This window comes from Podarcis melisellensis (genome assembly GCF_964234715.1).
Source record: "Podarcis melisellensis genome assembly, chromosome: 1".
NCBI lineage: Eukaryota > Metazoa > Chordata > Lepidosauria > Squamata > Lacertidae > Podarcis > Podarcis melisellensis.
In genome coordinates, this window is record NC_138528.1 from 94320873 (window position 1) to 94346021 (window position 25149).

Here is a 25149-nt window from a genome sequence, read left to right on the forward strand (position 1 = left end):
CCTATTTACATCTAATATATAAATAATTCAACTGTCATAAGTCTAAAAAAATATATAATTTTGCATTCTAGGAACAAATCTATTTTCAGAGTGTGCTACTTTTGTACATTTTTACCCACAATCCATCCCTTACCCACATTCATCTGCATTAAAAAAAACACCTCTAAGTACCTATGTAAATAAGTATTTTAACATATCTATGACTACTAGTACCAGCTACCTTATAGTGGGAGTTATATGGGTTAATCTATGCAGAGCTAAAGTGTATAGCTTCCTCTACTGGAATCAAGTGTTTGGAAGAATGTTTTCGCTATCCCTTTCACAAATTCACTGTTTGTGAAATATCTCTGTATCCTGTGACAGTTTTACATTTTTCTGAAAGATCAAAGCCACATTTTTAATTGCTACTGAAGTGATCTCTTTAAGAGTTAGGAAATAACAAACAAACAAAAAAACACTAAGAAGGTCTATAGCACTTAGAGGTGTAAACAGTCAGATACAAAGGCAATGCAAACGGACAGATTTGATACTTGAGCAGCAGTATAGAAAAGTTCACAGTCAATGCAGATTATATTGCTTTGAAGAAGAAAATTGCAATCAAAAAGAATCCAGATCAATATACCAGTCTCCACACAATATTAATTACTGTTGATATTACAGTCCGCAAAAGCACAACACTTGGGGGAGGGGGGATTTCACTGTAGTGTTGCTTTACTATATTTGCAAAGAAAATATTTCATTGCCTTAACATCAGTTCTAGGCATCTTGCAAAGAATGCAGTAAACTGAAATTATCAAAATTCAATTTGTGCCCTCTTAGCAAACTACCTACAGACTCAAAATATCTTATAGCTTCTTGCTGCGAAAGTAAACACTCCAACTGTTTAAGGACTCAGCTACATTAGTCAAATTACACCACTATAAATGCATTATAACACTGTGACACCCAATGGTGCTGTAGAGCTGATACATTGCATTATAACACTGTGACACCCAATGGTGCTGTAGAGCAGTGATATTTTCCATTGCGAGCTTTACAATGGTTTTTTCCAGAGCATTTTTTATAACTGTGTAGTGTAAGACTACCTGTCCTTGAGCATCAAACTCCAGCATGAATACACAAGACAACCTGCCATTTTAAAGCCATTTAATTAGTTCATTTAAGTCAGAAGTGGTGAAGCTTTTTCAACCCAAGAGCTAAATTCCCTCATGGGGAAACTTCTAAGGGCTGCATGACTGTGGTGGGTGGAGCCATAGGGAAATGTACATAGGTAGAGCCAAGTATGCTACTCTTGCCTCTACTTGTCTTCAGCAGACCAGTCATGCACAAGTCAAGAGATGCCCACATAGGTCTTTCCATTCTACATCAATGCAATCAGCAAGCACATTATCACAGCTCAAGGCTAAGCAAGAGCTCTTGAAGAACAATGCCAGTGAGAAAAATGCCTAAATGGGCACATTCAGCCCCCAGAGGTTTCCCACCCCTGGCTTAAATGCAGCTGCCGTTCACTGACAAAGAGAACTAAAACCCCATATTCACTATACATTTAAAGAAGCAGCATTCCACTTTATGGCTTTCCCCCAAAGGATGGTGGGAACTGTAGCTTGTTGAGGGTGCTGCGAATTGTTAGGAGTCCTCTATTCCCCTCAGGAAGCTACAATTCCCAGAGTTAAGAATTGTAGCTCCAAGAATAGAATAAAGGTAAAGGGACCCCTGATCATTAGGTCCAGTCACGGACGACTCTAGGGTTGTGGCACTAATCTTGCTTTACAGGCTGAGGTCATGTGGCCAGCATGACTAAGCCGCTTCTGGCGAACCAGAGCACCACACAGAAACACCGCTTACCTTCCTGCCGAAGCGGTACCTATTTATCTACTTGCACTTCGTGATTTCGAACTGCTAGGTTGGCAGGAGCAGGGACCGAGCAACAGGAGCTCACCCCATCATGGGGATTCGAACTGCTGACCTTCTGATCGGCAAGCCCTAGGCTCTGTGGTTTAACCCACAGTGCCACCTGTGTCCCTTCATGAAGAGAATAGAGATATCCTAATGACTTTCAGCACCTTTAAGATGAGGGGGGAACCATGATACTGCTTTAAATGTACAGTACAGGTGGTGGGGTCTTAACAGCTGAAGGGTAAAGATGACAAATAAAACACCATTCCTCTCTCATATGGAACAGAACTTTGTTTTATAGCTCCTTTATATTCCCCATCATTCCCTGTGGGAAAGAACTGGCACATTTCCATGCTCTACTAAATTAGGAGTTTCTTCTTCCCCTGCTTCTGACTTCCAGTTTCTTACAAACTTGCACATACCGCTTGTTTAATTCAACATGCAGTGTGTGAAAGGAGAATCTAGATCAGTGCCTAAAAGAGCTGCTGTAACTATATTTTACTTGGAAACAAGCACTGACTCCTGCAGGCAGGGGTCTTTCCAGGAAACACAGGAGGCTGCATTAGTCAAACCACTGATCCAACTAGAACTGACCGGCAGTAGTTCTCCATGAAGTCTTTCCCAGCCCTACCTTGTATTGCCACGGATTGAATCTGGGACATTTTGCATGCAAAACACATGCTTTCCCACTGAGCTATGGCCTTCCCTCTGTAAATAAGCATGTTTAGGATTGCGGCATAAATCTGACTCTCAGGATGCTTTAGTGACAATAATGGGAGGAAAGCGGAGGTACAACTACAATCTACATTCCTCGCAGGACAGGAATGGCACCTGGACCTGTAACCTGTCTCCATTATTAGCCTGCACTAAATTGCTAAGAGAGTTGAACTGATGGGAAGAGATTAACAACGGTGGTTGCAGAATTTTCCTGCAGAATTTCTGTCAGGTGTTTGATCTATCTCATAGTTTTATGAGACAGGAAAGCAAGGAACCCTATAGCCCGCTTGTCTGTGACCCAGCCATGTACCCATTTTCATCCTTGGAAACTAATACCATCTGCACTTCATTTTCAGGCAGAAGGCAGGTACAAAATAAAAGCTGGTACACATGTTAAAATTCATTGTGTTTTGCATCTTTTGTTGCCCATATGTGAGGCACGTACCTACGTCAGCAGTTCAAAAACTGATTGATAAGTGGACGTGGAAATATTGAGAACTGAAAACAAGTTTTAGCCTTTGCAAGGTATATTACTGTTAGCCCCATAGTTATTTTGAATCCTCTGAATTCTAAGAGTACCTGCAACCATGAAAAAAAGAGTCTGTATTAATCCAGTCTAAAGTCAATTACACCGAGTTCCAAGCATCTGTGTGGGATGTAATAGTAGACCTTTCCTTTTAAAATCCCCTTGCAGTTTCTGGACAAGAAACCAGAAGTGAAATGAAGCACATCTTTTACTGCTCCCCCCCCCCCCCGCAACTGCCAATGTAGAAATCCCCTAGAGAAGCAGGCATGATGTAGTGCAAGAAAGCCCAGCAGCAATATCGCACATTGATTTGCACAGTCTGCACTGTCCCAGCTATGATCCATTTCTGATCATAGCTGCATTTCTGATCATCTGCAGATGGCAGGGGGCTGGTCTGGGCTCCACTCAGAAGGGTGGTATACTGCAGAGGATCAAAATCCACCAATCTCATCTCTATCCCTCCTAAAAACGGGCTTATCAGCATCTATTCATTTATTGCTATTGTTACTATTATTAGTACTATTGCTACTATTACTATTATTCATTAAATTTCTATACAGCCCCTCATCTGAGGCTTACAGGACAATTTATAATACAAAAGCACAAAAATGCATAACATAGGAACAAACAAAAACAATACCCACACACAGAGTTTAAAAGGCCATAGATTGTTTAATATTATAACCCTTTTTTCTTTTCATCACACTGCAGTCCATTTCTGCAGCACAGATTGTATGGACTAAGAACCAAACTAAACACAATGTCCATTGTATGAATACAAGTAATATACATTATTTAATATATTTTTAAAACTCCCTTTGGTGGGAGGGTGTCTTGAGTAGGACTGGGACCATAAGGAGTAGAGATGAGAGTTAACCCTTCCTTACCCATGCTGTAGACTGCCTTGCCCCAAAGCTCTGAAGTACTGTGAGGGAGATTCCATTAGAACCAATATCAATTCCCACCCCCACAGGGCTAATACCAGCTTTGAAGGCACAGGACGTGTGGGCTGTTGTAGCCATGGCAGGGCACAAAGGCTTGAACTCTCTTCCCCAATCCACCATGATCTTGACCCTACTCTGTCCCCAGCACAGCACCTACTGCATTTTTTAAGTGCAGGTTATTTGCTTTCATACAATGCATGTCACACCTGGCTTGGCACTTGACTCAGAATGGAGGTTTGTGGCAACTGCGAATCAAAACAATGGAGATGTATCTAAATCCACATATATATAACAATAGGTGCAAATCCTGACTCCATGCAAAAGAGCATGCACTGGCTCTATACACATGGTAGACACATGTTCAAGCATATACCTCACAACATATACACCTTTCAAAACCAGGACTGGTTCCAGCAAAAGCATTTTTGCTGGAATTCCTATAGAGCAGAGATGTTGATGCCACACCCTAGACCCGGCCTACCAACCCATTTTTAATGGCTTGCCAGTCCCCCTGACAAACATTTACTGATTTTACCAGTTTTACTAATTCCAACTGTGGCTCTGGGCAAACCACTACCATTGTGAGAGTTGGTTGGGGTACTCTAACCTACGCTAGTGTTTCACAACTGCTGGATTCCCCCCGCCCCCCGGTGGCTCTCTGCAGAGTGCTTTAACCAGCTGTCAACCACCAAAGTCACCAAAATGGCCAAGCACTGAGGAGCAGGGTCGATGAGAATGGGTTGGTGCACTGTATGTGTAGAAAGGGGGTGGCTGTATGTAGAGCATGGCAGTGAATGTTCATTATCTTTGTGGGATGTATACATGTGGTGAGTGCACTGTGTGTCTAGCATGTATATGGATGTGCATGGTTATGGGTGTGCTGTCTGCACCCGCTTGACCCTACCCATCACTGACTTGCAGCCTTCAGAGAGTTAGCCAGCTCTCAATGCAGCTCTTGGACTAAAAAGAAATACAGTGGTACCTCGGGTTAAGTACTTAATTCGTTCTGGAGGTCCATTCTTAACCTGAAACTGTTCTTAACCTGAAGCACCACTTTACCTAATGGGGCCTCCTGCTGCCGCTGCGCTGCCAGAGCCCGATTTCTGTTCTTATCCTGAAGCAAAGTTCTTAACCTGAAGCACTATTTCTGGGTTAGCGGAGTGTGCAACCTGAAGCGTATGTAACCTGAAGCATATGTAGCCCGAGGTACCACTGTAAAGGTTAGGGGCCTTCTTTGCTATAGGGGAATGAACATAAACCGCTGTTGCAGTGCACTATCTATGTGGAGCTTACACTGTGACATATGTTTTAATACATGTTTTCTCAAATGATATTTCTCTACAGAGGAAAAAAATGTAAGATTAGAATTAGCCTACAGAATAAAGCAAATAATAATAATTATATTTTAATGTAATAGCTGTTGTTTCTTCCTTCACTGGAACTATAACAAGAATATTAAATCTTTTTTGTACAGCTGGCAACTGCTCTGCATCCTTGGCAGAACAGAACCCTGCAAGGGGTACTTAACATATTATAATTTTAAATCGAAGCATGCTCAAACTGCTCTGTTTTCTGCAAACATTTAAAGCAGCGCTGAAAAACTCCTGACTCTTCTGAATAGTGGGAAATAGTATTCCTGGTGGTAACATTGGATTATTTATTCATGTTGCCATCACTATCCCATAGTGAAGTTATCCTATAGCCAAACCTGACTGGCTTTCGGGTGTTTTTAACATTATCCCATTCATTAGCCCTAGTCAGGGGTTCAAAAGACTACATGAGGGCTCAGACTATATAGCAAGCCTGATGATCGGTTGTGGTGCATGTGATGGCCCTAACCTAACTCTCCACATCCCTTGGCATGCTGGCTCCACCTCTCCACTCCCGACATGTGCAATGAACAGTGGAAATTTCTGCAGAGTCTAAGCATGTTAGAATCTTCCTTCAGATCTTCACTCAAAGGCTAGAGGAACAGTAGGAATTGGGGGTGCCTAGGGATACTGGGGGCATGGCCAGTGAATACACTCCTGCCCCCCTCCCTATGCATGCCTAAATAAAAGTACTGCATGCTCCCTAACAAAGTGGGATCACACATTTGACTAATCCAGAAAGGGAACAAAAGCAAGTGGGTTTGAGGTAGAAATTCTACCATGCCAAAAATCCTATTTTCTGTCTAAAAATGAAATTGGAGTGTATTGAGTATAGCATAAACTTTATATGAGCAGATGTTGCAGACCTGCATAATGTATGCTAAACCTCTTGTGTTTAAGGCATTGTGCTCATCTTTCACCTTTGTAGACCACAGGCACCAAGTAGACATGGCTGTCATCAGCTCCTTAGCCCATGGGTATGCAATGTACTCATACATTTAAAATGTAGGCACATATAAGCAACGCTGTTCGGTAATTTGTGCTCACTAAAGGCATGGTGTGCAGAACAGCTTTGTGGGGCCGGGAGGAAACAAACCCATGACGACTGAAATAGAAGAACCGCTGGTGTTTGGAGAGTCATTTCATAAGTTCCATTAGAAAAGGCAATTATATATAGTCTCATACATTAGGCTTCTGCAAATCACCCAGGAACATAGTATCAATTTTTCTCAGTGGTAACAAGGATTTGTGAAAAGCAAATTTAGCTATGATTACATCCCAAGAAACTACTGACCTTGCTTTAAATAAGGTTTGTTACACCTTTCGTAAACATTTGGTGCCTACCTGCTTTAAAATAGCCTTTTTTTCAACCATGCCATTAATCTAAAAGCTATTAATGACCAGGGCAATGCTCACAGTGCATGCAGTTCATGCCTAGGACAAGTAATTGCACACGGTCAGAGTAAAGATCCTTAAGTGCGCAAAAATCTCCAGTTATTTGACAGGGGTGAGGGGGGCTCACAGTGCTTTATTCATTTTTTTTAAAAAAAAAATTGGAAATATGTTTGCAAAAATAGCTAGGAAAATTTGAAATACTCAAGCTTTACATTGACAAATGACATGGTAGCAACTGGAAGATTAAAACAAAACAAAAAAATGCCTTGTCAAAGTCCAACTAGTGTTGATCTATAAGGATTTGAACCTATATCAGGTTGGATCCACTTAAGTGCATTACACTGCCAGTGGGACCATTTACATGCTCTTAAAATGCTAAATAGATTACAGTGTATTCATAGGATGAGGGTAGGGAGTTCAATATATTGCAGTATTGATCTCTAATAGATTAGGTATAGTATAGCATAGCACAGGAAAGAGAGGCGATGGGAGTGAGCCAAGCTTTCAAGTTATTTACAGGCCATCTTTCCCTTCTCTAGGTGTCCTGTCTCATCTACTTTTACATACCATTTCTATTTTTGTGTTCCCAGTGATGTTTCTCTGCCATCTGAATGCAGTCAAGGACCACAGCACTCAAAATAATCTCTATTTATTTATATCAAGTCCAACTCTAAAATACAAGAGATACTTGTATCATTTTGAAGATAGAAGGATTTCATGCATGGATGTGTCTGCATAGATAACGGTTTTACCATTTTCTCTTTTGAAATTTTTTAATGATGTCAAATTCAGACATGGACAACAATGTAAATACATCCCAGAATCTAATCACAACCTTCTTTTCCAAACTCTTTTTTGAGTGCATTTAATTTTAAGATTGCAAGCCTTCGGGGAAAGCCTAGTGCCATAAAATTACTTTTCTATGGCACTTTGTAACCTGCAGTGCTCTCTAGAGCAAAAAACAAAATTAAGATGGTGCCCCACATGCCTAGTATTCTGCCTCCTTTATCCTGAATCACCTTGTCCATGTGGGAAGAGCAGATGCCGTGGGGAAAATGGAAGACCAAAGGGTAGTGAAAGCCTTGATATAAAGATGCAGCTAGCAGTGTGTGTGGTGGAACAGAGACATTGGGCCTCCCAACCCCCACCACCCACCATGGCCACTGCTGCTGCTTACTTGAATGGGGCTGGGCTGGGTCAGGGTTGAAGGTTGGAATCACATGGTTACACAGATGGGAGCTGCCATGACCAATCTGGCACTCCTGTAGCTACAACAGCCTTCTCCACCCTCATGCTGCTAGATGAAGCTGCAGATGGGCAAGAAAGCCAAGGGATAAAGAGAAGGGCAAAGGAAAAGAAAGGTGAAAGGAGTGACATTCACTCATTTCCTCAACTCTAGCTCAGTTTTGTGGCCACATTTTTCATACACGCACCTCCACATTTGTTGTCCTCCTCATGGAAGATTTCTAGACATCAGCTTAAAACGCAGTAATAGAATCCTAGAATCAGGGTCATAGAATCATAGAATAGTAGAGTTGGAAGGGACCACAAAGGCCATCCAGTCCAACCCTGCAATGCAGCAACCTTTTTGCCCAATGAGGAGCTCGAGAGATAAAGATTCTCATGCAGGGATGGGGAAGTTTTCTCAACCTAAGGGCCACACTCCTTTCTGGGCAGCCACATGCCAATGGTGAATGGAGCTGGAGGCAAATGTGGATAGAACTTCTACCTTTGTGTCCTAGGCTAGTTTTTCAACAGCTTCTCACACCCCTCTCTGTTCTCTATGCAAGCAAGCAAGGGGTGCTATCAAAGACACATTCTAGCCAGACAAAAACACTTAAGGGGAGTGCAAAGCAGGGATGGTGAAGGCTATGGCTTGGAAACAGGTCTAGGGTGTGATAGAGAGGCCAGAGAGCCACATTTCCCCCCTGGTCAGAGGTTCTCTGCCTCTGGTTTAATATGCATATTAACAGACATCTTAATTTTATTGTTATGCTGTTTTTGGTTGTTTTGTTCAATACCCTATGATTGTATGGGATGAAGAGCAGCAACAAAATAATAATAATAATAATAATAATAATAATAATAATAATAATAATAATAATAATAATAATAATAAAAAATGCCACTGGCTCATGGGAATAAATGGGCATGTTTAATGGGCCTGGTTAATGCCAGCAAGAGATAAGCAAGTGGGGGAAATGGAAGAACCACAGGTGATTGTCACAGTCAGCCGTTTTAGTTAGAGAATGGCAGGCTGCTGATACTGAATGCTCAAGTCAATCCAATAATGTATGTGTTTATATGCTTGTTTCTTCTGACTGTGTAGCATGATCCTAGGTGCATTTACTCGGACACAAGTTGCACTGTGTTCAGTGGTGCTCATCCCTTAGAAAGTGCACCTAGGATAGCAGCCTTAAATTCCGTGTTCCCAAGCGTGTAGGCACATTGCGGCACGTCTCTCACAATATTGTCTCACCTCTCAGAAAATTCTGCCTGACAAATGACATTACAGTGTGCAAGAGTCAGGTTTATGGATAGCATCACTGAGTAGAAGAAAAGTCTAATTATCCAATGCTGAAAATGCCGACAGGGAATTGCATCGCTGCTGGGACAAAATAGAGCGGTAAAGCCTATACAAGGCCATTAGAGTGCTAAGCGCTCAGACAGTCTTCCCATTTGATGTCATTAGCTCATATTAGTGATGTGTGACATTTGTTACACACTGTATAGAATAATTCTTAATGGACCAAGCAATCAGGCTATTTCTCAGATATTGACTTACATTATAGCACGGTACATTTTGGCAATGGTCTGCTCCAGTTTATTAAACAGCTGGAGTGGGGGGAAATGGTCATGTATTTCCAAAATGCTGTATGCATTTAACTGATTTGCTCGTGCAAATCTTTGCATATAAAATAGAATTGTGGAACTGAAAGGGAGAGGGAGAGAGAGAGACTGCATCGACTTCAGACATGCATATATACACTAGGGATGGGTAAATCTGTCAGTTTTTGTTTCTCTTTTTTCCAGTCTTGGGTTAAGGGCTTCACATTTCCACATTGGTCTGAATGATGCAATAATATCCACATCTGAATGCACCCTAAGAAAGCTGCAGTATTGCGTGGGTAGTTTGGCAGTTCCACCCCACCACGTAAGAGTCTGACTTATTTGGGGTAGGAGTGGATTTATTGCGCAAGAGTAATATTTAGCATTTGCTATTAATCACAATGTACCCACTTTCTTTGTGGTGTGTTCTCAAAGCTACCAACATGAGTTTGACCAAACTGCGGGAGGCAGTGGAAGATAGGAGTGCCTGACGTGCTCTGGTCCATGGGGTCACGAAGAGTCGGACACGACTAAATGACTAAACAACAACAATGAAGGTGCAAGATCTGTGCAGAAGTGCTGCAGTCTGACACAAAGACAGAGACCAGATCTAAAGTGCTTCCTATCATAACATCTGCTGAGCTGTGATGGTATGAGAAGAAGCTTCCAAATTGCTGTCCTACCAGAACTTCAGACTCCAGTTCTGCTTAAAAATAAAACTGGTCTACAATCCAATCAGTTGCTTGCTTTCTTACTATCAGAAATATGCTAATAACTTTGGTACAGATTTTCTGAACTTGTATGCATACATGAGCCATAAACTTGTGGCATATATTGGGGGGGGGGGGAGAGTAGTCTTTATAATGCTCCTCCAGACAGCAGATTCTGCATTTCCGGCTTTTTGCAGCTGCAGGTGAGTATTTCAAAGTCATTCATGTGCCTTTCCCAATGGATATTTTCTGATGTGCTGCTAAAGTTCTATGCCATGCCCCTGTAGTCTAGCATTATTCCAGCTTGATTAGTGTTCCTCATATGCCTGGACTTATTTGAAGCACTAATCACACATCCAGGAAGGAACATTTTGGGGTGAGCTCAAGAGCTACCCAACCAAAGAGGAAATGGCAATGCATGGTATTCAATAACAACAGGAAAGTCTCCCAGTGCTGCAAAATTAAAGATTCCAACACCAAAACAAGAAAAGTAGCTTAGTAAATTGTTCTAACCACTCCCTATTCCAGGGTACTCCTTGATCACTTTCCTGCATGTAACACCAAGTCATATACATTCATCAAGGGGTGTAAGGCAGAAAGCACCACCAGGAAAATGTCAAAAGTATGAAATGCACAAATCTTCATTGTGTTTTTTTCCAGGTAAATTTAACAGCTTGCTGCACAAACAAGGTGGAAAATATTTCTACTATGCAGTGTTCACACTTTGGAAGATGTTATATATTCACACTTATGTTATCAAGAGATTCAAAGTTGTTGAATTTATCAAGCCCAAGCTATGGAATTTTTTTTAACAAGATGAGCAAAGCTTTAGCAGTTCTCTCCCTCTGTGACACAATCTTTCCATTTTGCCATTAGTAAAGCATAACGGTACACCCAACAGTGGTGAAATTCTGCGACAGGATCTAATTTACTTTCAGTGTTACAAGATGAGCCAACAGTGTAAAGAATAAAAACAAGTCATTTGCCCAAGGGGTGGCTTCTGAAGTCAAGGTTGTAATGAAAGAGAAATAAGGTGGGTATTTAGCATTCCCAGCTAGACCCTAAAAAGTTTTCTGTATTACAGATCTAAGTGAAAAATCATTAATTCAGAGAGCTGCTTAGCTCTCTAAGATTTGAAAGTGTTTCAGAAAATGCAGTAAAATGAATCTCAGTTAAGAGAGGGTTTCATTAGAAAGCTGGGAACTTTATCTAAAGTCAGCTGAAATGCTTTTGCATCCTCTCTTCTGTTTTCATTGGAAGGAGACTTCACTGACAGAATAGAGAATCCGAATGTTTTGGAGTACAATTTCTATCACCCGTGACTATTGGAAATGCTGGCTGAGGTTGTAATCCAAAACATATGTAGGGCACCAGGCAAACGAATGCTACCATAAAATGACTGTTTAAAAAAGAAATAAAGAAACCCAGAGCCACACATTATTCTTCATGTGAATTTTATTTATTGACGTTTAGAATTTTTTTTTTAAAATGCCCATAGTTATGCCTTGTAGTGATCCAGACCAATTGCTCTAGCTGGTTCACCATGGCTTACCCTGTCTAGCAAAGGCACCGAGACAAAATTATTTTTCTTGGAATCACCTTCTAAGTTTAAGCTTCAAAATTTATATATATAAATTACTGAGTTGACTCATGGGCCCTTTGTAAGACAGGTTCCCAACAATTGTACTTTAGTTTGAAAAAGAGCTATGGGTCAGTTTCTTCAAAGCAGCAGTCACCACCATGGCAGATTATGAATACAACTGGGAAATGTGCAAATTAAGTGAGAGATGCAAACAAAATAACCCCAAATTACATTCAAAATGTCTTCCAATATTTGATCAAGGTTGCATATATTTCCTTTCATCCAGTAACCACTCAGCCCTTGTAGTGTTCAATTACAGCTCAAACCACTCTCAGATCAGCTGCATCCAGCACCATTTTTTAAGGGCTTATATTCAGACTAACAGCAATCATATATTACAAAGCTGTTTAATAGCATAAAGTTGAGGTTTTTACTTTCAAAAATATGGACCAAAATCTAGCCCCACCATTTGCGAACTGATCACAGTTTCATATTTTTGCAATACACAGGCATGAAAATTGGCAACTCAGTCCCCTGCCAGTCTGATACAGGGTCTGTTTTGTCTGCACAAAAATATAGTTAATATAATAATCCGGTCTCAAGGTGCGTCCCAAAAAAATGTATCCATAGTTTTATTAGGTGTCATGTTGCACTTTCAAACAATATATGCCTGCCAGCCTTGCCACTGTGTAAGTAAAAGCAAAACTTCACCTTGTTCTAGTACTTGCTTTATAGTGCTACACAGGGGAAAATGATTATTCTTAGAAAACATGGATCAAACCGGAAATTTCACTTGCAGTTCAAAGATTCTAATAATGACCTTTTTTTGTGGGAGGAAGATTGCTCTTGCTTTTCTTATTTCCATGAAATGGAAGATGCTATACAGTTGACTGAAGCTAATGAACATGCAAACATTTCCAAGACCACTATGTTTCAGAAACATTGACTATGGTTTGTCTGTGGAAAGTGTGGCAACTTAAGATTTGAATTCATGCCGTCCTCCTAAATTGATTGGCCTTTGCTCATGCACTGTTTGCCAGAAGCCCCCAACCAGATTTTGCACTGAATGGTCTGTTTCCATGTTTCCTACCACTTTTTGCCCCCTTTATCCTCCCCATCTGTGTTGGATGGAATGTATGGAATGGAGGCTGCACCTGGGAGCTTGAAAAAGGTGAGAACACATGGCACCGTGCACAAAATTGTGATGATGACAGTCTCAGGATCACAATGGCACAGGACATCCTTCTCACATGACTGCAGACTATCATGATACACAAGGAATAATGATCATACATGTTTGGTACAGCTTTTCCAGAAACACTAGGTGGTGGAGCCGGGGCAGAATCACTGCAGGCAGAACCCTGGCAGGAAAAGGAAGAAGGCACCGTGCATCTTCTAACTCTCAGCTCCAATGCTGTTGCAGATCCAGTTGTTCCATCAGCAATTCAGGCCCCGACAGACAGCAAACTACCCAGAATCCATGTTCATCATGGCCAATGCCTATCTTCTCTCCATTTCATTTTGGATCCAATCCTAATTCCCACTGCACCCCAGTCTGATTCCACCAAAGGGTACTACAACAAAACCTTTTCACAGTGCCCTGTAGCATGCCAGATACCCCAGCTTGTAGACTGTACACCTACAAAGGCTGCATTCCTAACCCTGCTTGCCTGGGAGTAAGCCCCCTTGAATTCAATAGGTTTATTTCCAAACAGACGTGCTTAGGATTGCAGCCTAGACTATTAAGCTACTCCATGTACAATTTAAATGTTTTTGTCACTGTCTCGCAATACATTCCAGCTGATTGCTGAAAAAAGGGATTAGCACTTCCTCCCTACCCCCAATTTCTATTGGAAACACTACATCTAAGAAAACATGCTAAAGAGCTGGTGTTTTTTCAACTACTGAAGCATATTGTATCCCAACTTCATATTTATGTCAGCTTCTGCTACCATTTCCTTAGCACTGCAGTATCTTGAAATGTTTTCAAAGCACATAATACACCTGACATCATACAGAGTGCAAAATATCAAAAGGTTTATCTTGGGCATTGTTATTCTTATGACAGCTGTAGCACAAAGGGTCCATGGCTAAACACAATTCGCTGGTGTTATTTCTTCTCTCCCCCCCTCGCTCGCTCGTTCGCACACACACACACACACACACACATACATATTGACCAATCTGGGATTTTAATGTGACACTAACATTTTTGTGCTTTCTTCCTGGCATATGGTCAAGTGCATTTAATAACTGCTGCCAACAGTGGGAAAAAAATAGTTTCAGCTGTAGCAGATATGATACAGGTCCCATACTGCATTGCACAGCCTTCGTTTAGTACTCACAGGGTTAGGACTGCAGATCCTTAAGATGAGTGGAGGGTGACTTTATCTTAACTGCAGTATGATCGGTTTAAATGCAATTCATAGGATTTTGCTTACCTTCATATGCAAACATGAAACAAGTGGTCATTTAGTTTCTATAGATACCATTACAACTTGTGTGGCTGATAATTACAATATTGTAAGAAACACATACCTTATGATTTACTCTTCAGAAATGGAGTCCATTTACACACACAAGAAGATTAAAGCTGAAATCCTATGCACACTTACCTAGGAGTGAGCCCCAGTGAACTCACCTGGGATTTGTACTGTATAAGATTTTACTATAAGTCATGTTTCCTATATTGTGTCCAAAACAACTAACAAAGCTAAATTTGTTTTAGAAACTAGTTTTGTTGTAATCGTACTTTACATCATTCATTTCTTTAAAGAGCCTAGATCCTCACTGTTCATAAGCATGCAGGAGGCCGCTGGATTTTGCCATATCACAGGGTGCCCAGCTGTGTGCACACTTACTTGCAAGTATAGCTACAGTCCTTCAGATACTTATTTGAGAGTAACTATCACTGAATGCAAATTGCATAGGGTTACGCTCCATGTCCCACTGCATTCAGTAGAATGTAGTTCCAAGTAAGACTGAGCCTGATTGCAGCTATAGCATTTTTATGCCCCTTCTGGCAGAATTTCAAACTTGGCATTCCATGTTGTGCTCTATATACTCTTTCATATATATTGCTAAATATATAAAATACCTGCTTGTGGTAGAATGACTCCATAATACAGCCCAGAAAATAGCATTATGCAGGGCTCCCATACACACATGTAATTGCAATGTAAAGGAAATAGATTAAGAAATCCTTACACCACCAAAAAGTCTGTGCCTTGCCTGAAAAGTTATTTTCACTGCTATACATTTACCTTACTGTAAAGGGTAGATAAGTTTATACAGAAACCACTGCAGTCCTTCTGTCGGCCCTTTTCACTGTAATATTAGCAATGTCTATCATTTGCCACACATTGAATATGTATGCATGTGGCTCAAATGCAGAGTAAGGAGAACACAAAATGATGAGAGAGCTTATTTCATGTTGTTATTAGATCAATCCACGCCAGTCAAGACCGTTCACAGAATGACAGGGCCATCAATAAAAGTTCAGCGTTCCACAATATCTCTAGGCTATCCCAGCCACCAAAAACATTTTCAATTAACAAGCCAACAGCAAGGCAACTATACTCTATTTCATTTCAACTTGGCTCACATATCTATTCATACAACTGATCTGACCTTACCATTAAAATGATTGACAAGAATTCAAAATCCCAGTGCAGTGCCTGGAGCATTCCATATAGTACTCAGAGAACACAAGAAACTAATGGAAAAAAAATCAAACAGGTTGCTAACTGTGTGTGTGGTGTTTTCCTTGGCTGTTTTGCCCCTCATTGTAGAAAGTACTGCCAAGCCTACCAAACTTGCTAATCATTATAACCCATTGCTAATATTTAAACTTAGAAAGCTCACCAACTTAGCTATCCTAAGTGAAAACTAGAAATAACAATGCAAGCATTATCCAAAAAATTCAGAATCAAAAGATTCAATACTCTTCTTATAATCCACAAGCAATCAAAATTAGTCAAGCAGATATGTCAGAGTTTCTTAAATATGCAAAATAATGAACACCACATATTCCTATATATATGCACAAAAAGAGAGATGCACACACAATCTGCAACAATAATGAATTGTCCATACCTTGATCGTCTTGGATGACTGGCATTTGACGTGATGGGACACTGTTGCAGTTTGGTTCATGTTTCAGCACCCAGGATAGCGCACAATTCCACAATGAGTTATGGAGCAAATGCCTAGAAATCCGTCCTTCTTGCTCAGACTTCTGCTGTTGCTCTCTCTCTTTCTTTCTTTCTCTCTCTCCCCTCCTACGAGTGCTTATGGCTCTAGAGGCTGGGATGCTGTCAGATTTGTACAAGTCTGAATCTCAGCCTTAAACTCGAGTATTCATTTGATTCATCGTTCTTCAGGTTTCTGAAGCCTCTGCACACAGAGAGCTCAAATGCTGCTTCCATTCACTTGCACTGCACCTCTCCAGCACTGAGAATGTGACAGCTCCTCAGCGCAGCCAATGATCTCGACTCACCAACCCTTTGAAAAGAACAGAATACCAGCAAACTGCATCAGTATTTACTGCAGCCCAGCACACTCTCTCCTTCCTTGAAATTAATCTAACTCAGGGGGTAATTACAGATTAGCCTTCAAATCCTAACTGCACAAACACAACGCACCACAGACACATACATACACACAATTTCAATGTTATCAATTAATTTCAGTTTCCTGAGGTAGTGCTTGTAAAAGTAGCTGAAATATATGCAGACAATGAGACATCCCATCCAGACGCTTGCATCAAAACTCACTCCTAATTTCTCTTTTGGAAAATCTGAAGGGAACCACCTGTTCTTTAGTCACACCATACACATTCCTGTGTTGAAATGGCCCCATTAGGCTAGTACCCGGACTGTATTTTACTACAGAGTTCTCATGTTAAAACGGGATGCTGATATTATACCTTTGATCCTTTTCAAGTAGGTATAAGGGTTACACTATGCAGAATCAGATCAAATCCCTGCAGTACTTCCCCACTTCTCCATTTCTCTTACAAGGGCTACAACAACTTGACTGACTTTCTTGTGGTCATTTTCTACAGTTCCTATGGTGCACAGAAATGCACCAAAAATGAGGCAGCTGTATTTGTAGACATGACAATCAATGCTACATATGCTGAGGTGTAAGTGTGAACATGACAAACAGAGACAAAGGGAGAGGGACAGCATAGTTTATTGTTGACATTGTTTCTCTTGTAATGCTCTTCACTGAGCTAAATCAAGTCAAATATCTTGGAAATCAGGTAAACCAGCTCATTCCCGCTTTATACACTGAGGTTGCTTTCATTTGATGCATTTATTTTCTTGATATCACATGCTTAGCTCATCACAATGGGTGATATGAAATATGAGTCATATTCAGAGCAGACTCTGCTTTGAATATGACTTAGTCAGATTATCACCCAACATCTATAAGGATGATCTTGAATATTAATGTTTTCTATTATGCATACAGTCATCCATATCTATACATGAGGCATTCAATGAATGGGAATGTTGATGTAAATATTTTATCCATGCTAATCATCAGGTGAAAAAGTAGGAATAAATAATAAATTCTGTTGCCCATTTAGTAAAATTGAATGTTATTACCCTTTTCTGTCATGAGCAAAAGAAATGTGGAAGAACAGCCTCAGCTTTGTTTATATACAGGCTGGCCATGCTTTTAAAGCTCAGAGGTCTCCCGTGCCTTGGGAGGTTGATGATGTCACTGCATGCCACGCTAATAGCTCCAAGTGGCAAGACCTATCATAGCCTCACAACTTAACAGAAATCAGCTTTTTGTAAATTGCCTTGAGGCTTTGTTGCACTCAAGTGGTAAAGAAACCTCGTGGAAAAAATTTTTTTAAAAGAAATTTAAAGAAATCAATGATCCGTTAATGGATTCTGATATGTCCTGGTCATGATTCAATTCCACCCATAACATGAACTGTATATTTTGGAGCAGATTCCATTTGTACAGAATTTGGCTGCCTTTCTCCCTGGCAAAGTGACATAATTCACTTTGGTAACACGTCACTCACTACTGCCATTTGTAATACCAGCACTAAACATGGCAGATATGTCAAAGCAGAATGGACCATTCTGTGTGTAAATGTGTGTGCTTGTATGCGCAGCTAACATTTCCTCTGTGGTAGCCTAGACAAAACAGACAACCTGAGAAACAAAGCCTACATTTTCCATATCACTTCTATGAGAAATTACATGTCGCATCCTATGAGGCTGTGCCTATGCTGGAACCTTAACTAGTACAGGCTAATAATACTATATGTTTGTTTGTTTGTTATTGTTGTATGTTTTTTTTGTGTTTTTGTATTGTAAGCCACCCTGCGATCTTCGGGAAAGGGCAGTATAGAAAAGTAATAATAATAATAATACAAGCATGCTGATTTCCAGAAAACATGAGTCCAAGCAGGACTGTGTCTGGATTCAAGAGAAATTGATGAAAGAGTTCCCACAGGAAAACCTAGATCTAGGATGAAGATCTGCCTAAAGACACGAGTACTAACAGGAAGAGCAGTCTAGAGCAAAAGTCTGCCCAGTTCCAATGAGTTTATTTGGACGAGGTTTGACCAGTCCTGAGGATCAATGAGGAAAATTCCAGGCAGGTGGATGAGCAAACAGAGAGATCCAAGGGTGAGCAGACATGGCTGGAGTAAACTGCAGGAAGTTACTCATACGTGTCCTTGCCTTTGCCCCCAAGAAGAGATAATGGCTAAATGCTTTTCCCCTGAACTAGAAAAAACATCATTTCATATTTAACAAACTGTGGTGCACAGTATTTGAAGCTAATGAAATTCATTGCTAAGAGTTTGAGGAGGACTAAATATGCACTGAATTTTATGAGACCCAATAAGAACTTTATTGGAGTCTTTATGTCTTGTTTCATGCTTTGGCAAAAACCAATTTTCTGTGCAAATTTCCCCAAAAAGGCACCTAAATTAGACACCTTGAAGCTGTCAAATAAAATCCTTCTTTAGACAACAAGAGATGAGTGGGAGGGGGAGCAGACAAAGACATACAGCGTGATCAATAACTTGCTGGCGTTGTGTTTGGATGGACTTCTACAAAATGTTAATTTATCTGTCCCTAGGAGGCATAAATTTCACTGATTAACCTCTCAGTCTTATTTTATCTGACCTAATTATAATATAAGCCTAACAAGGGGTCTCAAGAATGATAATGACTCTTTAAGTGGATCATTTATCAAGATAAAACATCATAGGGACAACTCCAATCAATAGGATGGGATTCCATAAAACGCTGCCTAAAATTCTCTGCAGGGCTGTTGTGGCGCTCACTCTTTGGATAAATGCCATCCACTTCTAGTCTTTTCTTTCTTTAATGCAACTTTTAATCCTTCATAGTGCTTGTAATCCTCTTTGGTAACTGGCTGCTTAACTAAATTCAGTTCTTCTTAGCATTGCACCTCGCTTGCTGCCTGCTAATGTGCATATTTGCCGTTGGCTTGTTCCAGAAGGAGGAAGAGGACAGATTGAAAAAAACGTATCATAGCCTTCAGGGTGCAACTAAATAACAAAATGGATTCCAAAAATGTACTGGAGAGCATACAAAAGCCATGGACAGCTGCCTAGATTTCACATTACAGTACAGAGGAGAAAATCATAATGATGACTCTCTTCCTCCCAACAGCCCTAACAGCAACATAGGAAGCTGCATATCCTCAGACCATTGGGTCCATTTAGCAGTGGCTCTGCAGGCAGGGTTCTCTCCCAGCCCTACCTGGAGATACAAGGGACTGAACTGGGTTCCTTCTGCATGCAAGGCAGCTGCTCCACCACTGAGCAATGGCCCCTCCCAAACAGAACCTCGATCATTCTGGAAGAAGGGCAGAATTGAAATACAATTAATTAATCGATCAATAAATCATCAAAAAAGCTGCTTCCTTTGAAGACAGAAAAATCTTTAAAGAACTCCCATAAGTCCAGAGGACAGCATCACCAAAACTTACGTTGTTCAAAGCCCTGCAGTTAAAACACATCAACAGCAACTGCAGGACACTAATACCATCATTGCAGCCATCAAATTAGAGAGACTATTCCCTGCAGCACTTGATCGTTATTCAGATCTCTCAGTACCCTGCTGTTAATACTCTAATTCCCAGTATTGTTCCCTTGCCACACATATTTGCCTCAGCCTTACTTCCAAAGCCTTATGTTCTTCCTTACCAGCGCTGCCAAAGTCAAATTTTTCAAATTATGATGCATCTAATGGATGTGATAGCAAAAGAGATGAGCAAACCAATATACTAAAGTTTTGATAGGCACGGAGCACTCAAGGGACGATCCCAATTGCTATTTTGCTTTCCTTCGACAAAATGCTCTCAGGCAGTATTTTTTCCTTTTATTGCTTCTTATACACTCTGTGAGCTGGACCATGGACTTACTAAACACTAGCAACTACTGATATCAACTGAGCATATTCTAATTAGAAGGGGTAGCAATAAGCTTTGATGAACAAGTGCAAGGCAGATTTCTGAGTGATTGGTAACTCCATCCAATGGCAAAGAGCAAAACCTCAGAATCTTGACTAGTGTTAGAAATGGAAGGGGGTGGCCAAGTTTTCATCCTACGTGGGGGGGGGGGGCAAAAGAAAATGGCATTGTTTCCACTTTACATTCCTTCAGATCTAGACTCACAGTTCTATTCATGTGAGGGTAAAGTAGGAAATAGGAAGGCCAAATAATCATTTTTTAAAAAAAGTTGAAGTGTGTTAATTAAGAAAAAATTAAAGCACTCACAAAGTTCTTAAGGTTGGTTCTGCTCATATCACATCATGGAGTACCTCACAAGAAGTGGCAATGGAAGTGACCATCATCTAGTCTACCCTATTACCAGTGGGGCAGTATACTCCATAACCAAAATACACTGACATGCAAAGAACAGAAGAACATAGTATACTAAGATGACAGCATGCCACAAGAGAAGAGCAAAAGGAATGAAGTTTTACATACCATGGATATATGTAAGACAACAAATAAGATTATTCCCAATGGATATGTTAAAGACAGGCTACCACACATACACACACACTTGGCAGATCACCAGCCAATGTTATACAGAAGGCAGGATAGAAATTGAATAAATAAATTAAAATATAATATTTTATATGTTATTTTGTAAACTGCTTGGCGAATGTCTCAGTGGTAAGTGGTGTGAGTGGGTGTAAGAGAGATTTGTAAAAATGACACTTATCTGAGCTCTCCATAACACAACAAAGAGCATGCAGAGACCATTTATTTTGTCTGTCTGTTAAGTTATCCTGCCTTTTATCTATTAAACAAATGACCTTGTGATTTGATGGACTGCTTGTACATGTGACTACAGGGAAACACAGTACTTTTTAAAAGTGTCAGCTCAGTAAAATTTCTTAATTTGTCTTTTACTTGTGGCTCCCAAACAGATGACTATTATTTTTTTAAAAAGCAAACAAACACATAGATAAATGTGATCATACACTAGATGATGTTTGCAAGAAAAGCAAAATAAATTTGAGCCAGTTGCTTAGAATTGGCTTCATGATGTTTAACTTCAACCAATATTGAGGGGAGGGAAATAATGTAGCACTCTGACCCACTAGAAGAATTAAGTGGGGTGGGGGAGAAATAGAAATAGTTTAGATCGTTCCTCACTAAAAGATATACTGTCACCCACACATCTCACTAAGTGTTTGATGCTTTGATCAGAAAATATTCATGGCACTCGGTACAATTCTGAGGTTTTCTCACATTATGCATTTCCACATTAAGCTTTTTAGTAATTGTGTTTCATAAACACTAGGGCATCATGATGCTACGCCATTATCTAAGCACTTGAGGTTATTTTAATTTCAGCAAACCCTTATTTACACCAATCACCTCTAGTTAGATTCTTCTTTATAGCTCTATTCAGGTGTTATAATTCCCCAGGTGAGTAGCATTGAGGGGGGAGAGCAGGGGTGAATGCCTAAAACTCCACCCTGGTCGCACTGTCCTCCACAAGTTGATTGTCTGAAGTGGGAGGAGCCGCTGGTATTTTTGGAGACTATCAGCATGGTTCTGAATGCTCTTCTGACAGCACAGGAGACACTCTGCTTCAGAGGTTCATTCTCCAACTCCAATGGAGATGGGATACAGCTTAGCACACACATCTGTGCTCCTACACATATGGTGATACTCATGTGGGGGATTGCAGCACCAGAACAAATCTAACTTCTGCCTGCTTTGTGTCATACAGCACATTGCTGGCCTATTCAACGCATTGCAACAGAACATTCATAGTGGAAAAGAATCCAAAACAATGAACCAAATTTCATGTAAGAGATGAGCTGCTACCAATATTTAAGGCACTCCTACATTTCCAGGCTATCGCGAATGGCCAAAATATAAAAATTACAAAAGAGGTCATTCTGTTTATAGCTTTCTATACTTCTTCCAACAGCTAAATGTAACTAATATGGGTGACAATGGGACCAACACATTATTAAGTAGCATGGCAGCATTCCTTATCCACCATAAAATGAATGGAAAAAACAGGTGGGTCAGAAAGAGAGAAATAATGTGTAGAAATTTTTGGACATTTCTCCTCTCCTCCTTCCGGATTTCCACATGTTCCTTACATGGTAAGTGGGGGGGGGGGGAATCCTGAGCAGAACAATGAAACTTTCCAAAAGCTCTCAAGGTGTGATGCTGGCCTTTTCCATAACCCTTTCCTTGGGCCTCAGGTTATTCGCTCCCCTTCCCCTTCAGCCCTGAGAGAACTGCACAAGCTTGTCTTGGAGATGATCATAGAATGTCACATCCATTCCCTACACATAAGGGGCCCTGGCGATAGATTCAAGTCAGGTCACCTGCTCCCATTTGCCAACCTCAGCTGCGAGTGTTTGCTGACAGAGGACTACAGTCCTGTGTGCATTGTTCTATATGGCAGAGATTTTCTCTGCCAGTGTGTTTGTATAACCCGCAGCCCATGACAGTTTTGAGTGTCTACTGAGGCAGCAGAGGAACTTTGATGAACTACAAAAATCTAAGATGAAGTTTGCCTTTTTGACAGAAACATTGGGCCCTTGAGAAAGGCAATACCTTGAGAAAGGCAATACCTCTGGACCTTTAAGACATGCACCATTCCACTGCCAGTTAGAGAAGGGCTCAACTAGCACAGAAGACATCTCTCCAACCTTTCTGAACAAAATTGCTCAAGACAGCATTAAGGACTGTTAAGAGGGCAACAGGACTCAAAAAAGGAAGATTTTGTATAAAGAGTGGGGTAGATAATTTGGGGGGGGATCAGGCATGGAGAACTTGTGGTGCTCTAGCTGTGGTTAGACTCCACTTTCCATCAGCCCCATCAATGTGGACAATGTTCAGGAATGATAGAAGTTGTCATTGAGCAACATCTGGAGGACCACAGCTCTCCTATCCCTCCTTTAAACATTATCAGCAACCACAATGGCAGAGAGTGCAGCACAAACAGACCTCCTATATCCAAGTTCATATTAACATACAAATGCTGCCTAATTAAAAAGAAACACTGGGTTATGTCCAGAGAATCTCCAGGGGAGTTAGCCCTTCACAAGGGTACTTCCCCATTGCCACCTTCACACTTCAGCCCCCATCACCCTCAAAGCCTGAATAAAACTAACTCTTGAAGGTGCTCTCCAGAATGTCATGGAATGGGACATGGGAGGCTGCAACAGGAGAAGAGAATCAACAGAAATGGAAAGTGTGTTAGATAACTTGGGATCAAACATATTAACTAAAACTAGGGTTAATTTATTTTAGATCTTTTGTTGAGGGCTGCGTATAGAGGCCCATCATATTACCAACCCAACTCATTATGCTGCCCCAATTTTCCAGTAACTATTCCAGCAAGTGGTTTTAAATTTGGAAAGGCAGCATACAAATAACATGACTGACTGATTGATGGGATTTCCAGCAGCTAGAAATCCCAAATGTGAAGAGTGCTATTGCGTTCAGGTCCTGCTTGTGGATTTCCTAAAGGCACCTGGCTGGTCACTGTGTGAACAGAATGTCAAGCCAGATGGGCCTATGCATGGCCTGATGCAACAGACTTCTTCTTATGTTGTTATGTGACACAGTCACATCCAGGATACGCTACAATGTTTTGTTAAGGGAGTATAACTTGTTAGTTGAATTATCCAATTTAACTAATGGAGGGGGGGGATCCCCTTTTCTTCCTAAGAAACGCATACAAACAAAATCCAGAAAACCTTTTGCAGAGCTGTAGAGCTGTTAGGAAGCCCACAAGCTAGATGAAACATGAAATGTCCTGAAGCTGGAAATATTGCTCAACTCTAGCTAATTCTAATTCAAATGGTCTTCACCAGTGGTCCTAAAAATAAAAACAAATGTGAAACCTGCTAATGGATGCTGGTCATACAACCAGGTTTCTTTCTTTCTCTTCTGCTTTTAGTGAAACAGATATTTACAGTCAGTTCTGGAGAAATGTTCCCTTGGTCTGCCAATGTAATAAAACAGTTTATCTGGGAGTTTTCCACAACCACTTTGACTTTACAATACAATTTTTTCAATATTTGCTGGTGGGTTGTATTTTTTATTTCAGGTCAACACCTTCTGATATATGTTCGGTGTCGTACAAACAGGGAGGGGGGGAATGACAGATATTTATAGTTAGCATGGGAAGAGGGTATTTCCTTGCAATATATATAGAAAACATATAAGCTATATTTGGGATCCAGACACAAACACACCACCTCAGCCTTATATTCCAAATTTACTGTTTATGTTGCTGGGAAATGAAAGTCAATCTGATGGGGAAAGCCTGGGTGGCAGGTCGGGGAAGGATTATAAAATCTCACTACTTGACAAGTAAATATAATTGTTTGTCCTTCCACAGACCTGTTTTCTTCACTGGTTTTCATTTGGTGGATTGGGGACTCATAAATAGGCTGTGTCCCAAATTTAGGTGAGTCAAAGCAGTAGATTCAATGGCATTTTCATTTCTTTCAATTTTGTTTGAAGGAGTGGGATAGGCACACAGACCCAAAACAAAGGAAGACAGAACTAGTTTACTTTTCATACTTGTATAGAAAGGGGAATTTTGTCTGGTCTATCGTGTCATGTAAGATTGGAAAGATGTAGCCTTCTACACAAATGCATCTACAGAGAAAAACAAAAA

General features: G+C 40.6%; 1 protein-coding gene across 1 annotated transcript in view; it reads right to left on the reverse strand.

The window, feature by feature from the left end:
- Window positions 1-25149, reverse strand: part of DPP10 (dipeptidyl peptidase like 10) — a 582520-nt gene that overhangs the window by 511024 nt on the left and 46347 nt on the right. Inside the window, exons 2-3 of the mRNA XM_081921713.1 lie at window positions 19736-19831; window positions 16065-16472 (exon numbers count right to left, since the gene is read on the reverse strand). Of these exons, the coding sequence (XP_081777839.1) occupies window positions 16065-16124 (60 nt within the window). The 5' untranslated portion in view covers window positions 16125-16472; window positions 19736-19831. The remainder of the gene's footprint in view (window positions 1-16064; window positions 16473-19735; window positions 19832-25149) is intronic.